General features: G+C 35.0%; 1 protein-coding gene across 1 annotated transcript; it reads left to right on the forward strand.

Annotated features, from left to right (window-relative positions):
- The first annotated feature begins 378 nt into the window (after positions 1-378).
- On the forward strand, positions 379-1,602 carry LOC113342899 (60S ribosomal protein L14-2-like). Its single transcript, XM_026587277.1, has 5 exons — positions 379-521; positions 632-733; positions 848-977; positions 1,070-1,182; positions 1,323-1,602. Exons 1-5 carry the CDS (start codon positions 519-521, stop codon positions 1,374-1,376), a joined length of 402 nt encoding a protein of 133 aa, XP_026443062.1. The 5' UTR covers positions 379-518; the 3' UTR covers positions 1,377-1,602.
- Positions 1,603-4,463: the final 2,861 nt, after the last annotated feature.

Below are 4,463 nucleotides of genomic sequence, written 5' to 3' on the forward strand. Positions count from 1 at the left end.
AATAATTTTCTTCCAGAATTTGGATGCGCGCCTATAGTTTTGGAAGCGTGTGTTTCACAGTAGAAACATCAGCGAGAATGGGTCTCCCTGTAGTTTTCACTAAATATTAAGGGTTATTAGTGTACTTTCCATATTTCAAATAAATAAAGGACTAATTTGTCCCTAGTTGAATGGGTGTGAACTAAATAGTATATTTGGATGGGATTTTGGACTAAACCATATTTTTCCCAATAAAATAAGGCTTGACCGAACCCGAGGCCTCAAGGTATAAAATGGGCTTACAGAATTAGGTTGGACGTGAAACTTATTGAAACACTCCTCAAACTAATGGGCTTTTAAAAAACTTCACAAGCGGAAACCCTAAAAGCCCTTACGAGAACTCCAATCTTAAAATCCCAAAAACCCTAGTAATATCATAGTAGAGAGAGACTAAAAAGAGACTGTGTATCCCCTTCTCTCGTTTCTCCTCCTCCACGGCGCTTCTCTGATTTCTCTCAGTTCCTCGATTCAATCTCACAATGGTAAATCCCATCACAGATTTCTCAAATCATGATCTTCTTATCTTTCTAACTTGATTCACTGATTGATTACTCATTCTTCTGTGTTTATTTTTTGATTTTTTTTTGTTTAGCCTTTCAAACGATACGTTGAGATCGGGCGTGTTGCTCTAGTTAACTACGGAGAAGACTATGGAAAGCTTGTTGTCATCGTTGATGTTATTGATCAAAACAGAGTAAGTAAAACAAGATGATTCACTTGTTTGTATGCTCCTTTTGAGATTATTAGAGTTTTTTTTTAAGATCTGTATAGCATTTTTGTTAATCTATTGGGTTTTGTTGAAATATAGGCTTTGGTTGATGCACCTGATATGGTTAGGTCACAAATGAATTTCAAGAGATTGTCTTTGACTGATATTAAAATCGATATCGGCCGTGTACCTAACAAGAAGGCACTCCTTGCTGCCATGGAAGCTGCAGGTATGACCATAGTTTTGTTTCCATTCAGTTTTGGTACTTTTTTTTTTGTACAGTGGATTGATTATTTGTTGTTTTCGATTTTGATTTTATAGATGTGAAGAAGAAGTGGGAGAGTAGTTCATGGGGTAGGAAGCTTATCGTGCAGAAGAAGAGAGCTTCCCTTAACGACTTCGAGAGGTTTAAGGTCATGCTTGCCAAAATCAAGGTTTGTTTACATTGCCTTCTGTTGTGTGTTTTACATCTGTCAGTATAATAATGATTGCATATGGATTTTACTTTCTGTTGCTGTATAGTGTTGGTTGTGCGTAGTTATGTTTGTTTGATGAGATATGTGGTTGATTGCAGAGGGGTGGTTTGATCAGACAAGAGCTATCCAAGTTGAAGAAATCTGCAGCTTAAGACAGGGATTATATTTCTGCGTTTTTCAGAGCTTTATGGTATTTTATAGTTTTGATTGTCAATTTTGTAGAGACTTGGTTTCTTACATGGATGGATGGATGGATGTTTTGTCATGAATTTAGTAGTAGCATATTTTGGAACTTCGTAGCCTTTTTATTCATGTCTAATTAAAAGCCAGTCTACATGACAAGATGCTTGAATTTATAAGATGACTTTGGTTTTGTTAGTGTGATGGAATCATATTAGCGCATCTACATTAAGCTGTCTAATGCTTGGCCATATAATTGCAGTCCCTGGTTCATATCCCATAATGGGGCTAGTAGTGTTCCTCGAAAAATCAGTCTAATCTCTGATGACAAGACTGCTCTTCCAAGTTTGGTCATAAATGTCGTACTAGCCTTTTTATTTATTCTAATTGAAGGCCATTCTATATGACAGCATGCTTGAATTTATAAGATGTCTCTAGTTTTGTTTGTGTTTGAGTTTATAAAATGTCGTACTAGACTGTATGATTGCAGTCTCTGGTTACATATCCCAAAATGAGACTAGTAATGTTCCTCAAAAATTGAATATAATCTTTGACGACTAGCCTGCTTTTCCAAGTTTGTATTTTTTTTTGCTTTTTTTTACTTTTGCCTTACTTACCTAGTTTCCCGTGGCACCTACAGAAGAGCAATTGCTTTCAGTAGGCACTATACCGATTATACCATACCGTAAGAAGCACCATATTTAAGATATTCATGGTATATCCCTGTCCACAGTTTCAACTAGGAAGCTTCTTACTTGGTTTTATTACAGCCTTGTTAGTTTCATACTTGTCCTGTGTCAGATACTTTGTTTCTTGTCATAAGCCTTGTTAGTTTCATACTTGTCCCGTGTCAGATACTTTGTTTCTTGTCATAGCTTAATAACAGGATCATGTGTAAGCGTAAGTTTTGACTGATCAAAAACATCTGTGTTTCCATACTGCATGATTACATGGGTTTGAGTGAGCCTTCCATACTGCTGTAGGTAATACACACTGCGCAGTTAGATGTAAGTTGCTTTTACTAACTGTATCTGAAACCCTTGGGAAAACTGTGTTTCTTAGAAAAAGGATTTACATAACTTGCTAACTCTGGTAAATTGGCACTCAAATTTTTGGGTTTGAGAAAATTAATATCTAAAGTTACAACCTCCTGGATTGACGTGTGATATTGTAATGGTTCATAGGAGTCTTTAAGTTGTGTGCACATTGTCCATGTTTCCCTAAAGTTAATCACTATTACTTGTTGAAAGAATTGTTGAATGAGTATCATACTATCATTACTTCGGAAGAACAATTGTTTTCCTTGATTTCTTTTGTGGAGGAACCATCATTGGGCTCTGGGGTAGTTGTTTGTAAGTTGGTGGATCATCAAGATCAGTTAATGTTAAGGCTAAATCATTTCTTGAAATGTCAGGCAGCTATGGAGGAATGTGGTATTTAGGTAATCTTTCTAATGCACCAAGGTTGCTGGCAGTTCTGTCATAGGTTATACTCACGTTATACTCACTGTTGTATCCTATTGTCAGCTGTTCTTATTCTTGATTCTGACTGACATTATAAGTATGTAAAGACATAGGTTCATGTCACATTTGTTGCTGGTAAGTATTGTGATTTTTTTGAAATTTTTATCCCGTTAAGAAGCTTGAATAATATGAATTGGTAGGTTTCTGTTCTATCCTTGCAACTTAGTTAGTGTATGACTGTATGTATATCCTCAGTTACAAATTCCTTTCACTAGACAAATACATCATCATATTCAAGAGTTGTTTCTTTAAGCAAATTAGAGTTCCTTCATGTGATTAGATCTTTTTTTTTGTATGCCTATCATTTTTTCTTTTTAATACATACGTTGAAGAATATATCATTTTCATAGAGCAACTGCTGTGCAATGTAGTTATTTTGTTGAGCCACTTCATTGCATATGAAGGGTATAGTGATTTTGGTCTAAAGTAAATTTCCCACACCACGTTGGTAAATTTCATAGCATGATCTGTCTCTGACTCCCTCCTCGCTTAATTTCATAGCATGATCTGTCTCCGACTCTCCCTCCTCACATAACTTTTCCTGGTTTATCATTTCAGGAGATTTTGTAATACAGTGCCATAATTTCGGAGTATATATACCCCGATTATAAGATAGGGTTGTTTTCTGTTAGGTAAAATGCATAATTGTATTTTCCAGCAGTGATCTTTTATCTTGGTTGATTCCTAGACATCTCAATTTCCTATTAGCTATCTTCAAAGGTTGAGTGTTAGATTCTTCAGTCATTAGCCATTAGCAGCTGGTGGTCTTGTGTATCTGTAGCAGTAGACCCTAGAATTCATCATAACCAAGCATCTTTTCGTCAATGGACCACACCAGATATTGCTAGTTATTATAGAAAGTTTTGGGATTTCTTGTTTGGTCAGTTCGTTATTGTATTTCAAGATTTCAAGATAAAGCCCAAAAGACCAGATCTGAAAAGATTATATGAATCTTTTTCGATTAAACTAAAGATAATGTGATTCTAGTTTGATTGCAATACTATCATTATTAAGTAAGTATTAAGTGTTGTAAATTGGCCAATAGGGTATCATCCATGTTCTACATGCTCATCTTTGTTTATGTGTTCCTTTTTTTTTTTTTTTTTTTTTTTTTTCCAGTTGATGATTTCGTCACTAGATGTTATTCATCTTAGTTGCAATTGATTAGTGATCTGATTATTGTACTTTCGTACTTTCTGAAGCATATATTTTTGTGGGGCGGCATTTTCGCTGTCTTCTTTGATTTTGAAATTGATTTTCAATTATATCGTGTTTCACTGTCTTCTTTGATTTTCTTTGATTTTGAAAAGATAGTTGATATTTGATTATAATTGCGTTTCTTTAATGTCTGTTGATTTCTTAAGATGTTATGGTTGGGTACTTTTTCAGGGTAGACATACATAATTGTCTAGATTAAGTGAAAGTAAATCTAATCTTCAGTTCTTGCTCACTTGGAAAATGTGTGGGAATCTTAGTTGATCTCAATTATGGTTCAACCACCATATCTGCAACGTGGTAACGTTTTAGAAAGGCCCA

The sequence above is a fragment of the Papaver somniferum genome, unplaced genomic scaffold (assembly GCF_003573695.1).
Source record: "Papaver somniferum cultivar HN1 unplaced genomic scaffold, ASM357369v1 unplaced-scaffold_5, whole genome shotgun sequence".
Lineage (NCBI taxonomy): Eukaryota > Viridiplantae > Streptophyta > Magnoliopsida > Ranunculales > Papaveraceae > Papaver > Papaver somniferum.

Excerpts from the sequence above, each read along its gene's own strand:
- LOC113342899 (XM_026587277.1), top strand. Across the intron at positions 734-847 it reads ATGTTATTGATCAAAACAGA|GCTTTGGTTGATGCACCTGA; the intron begins GTAAGTAAAACA and ends GTTGAAATATAG. Across the intron at positions 978-1,069 it reads TGCTGCCATGGAAGCTGCAG|ATGTGAAGAAGAAGTGGGAG; the intron begins GTATGACCATAG and ends TTGATTTTATAG.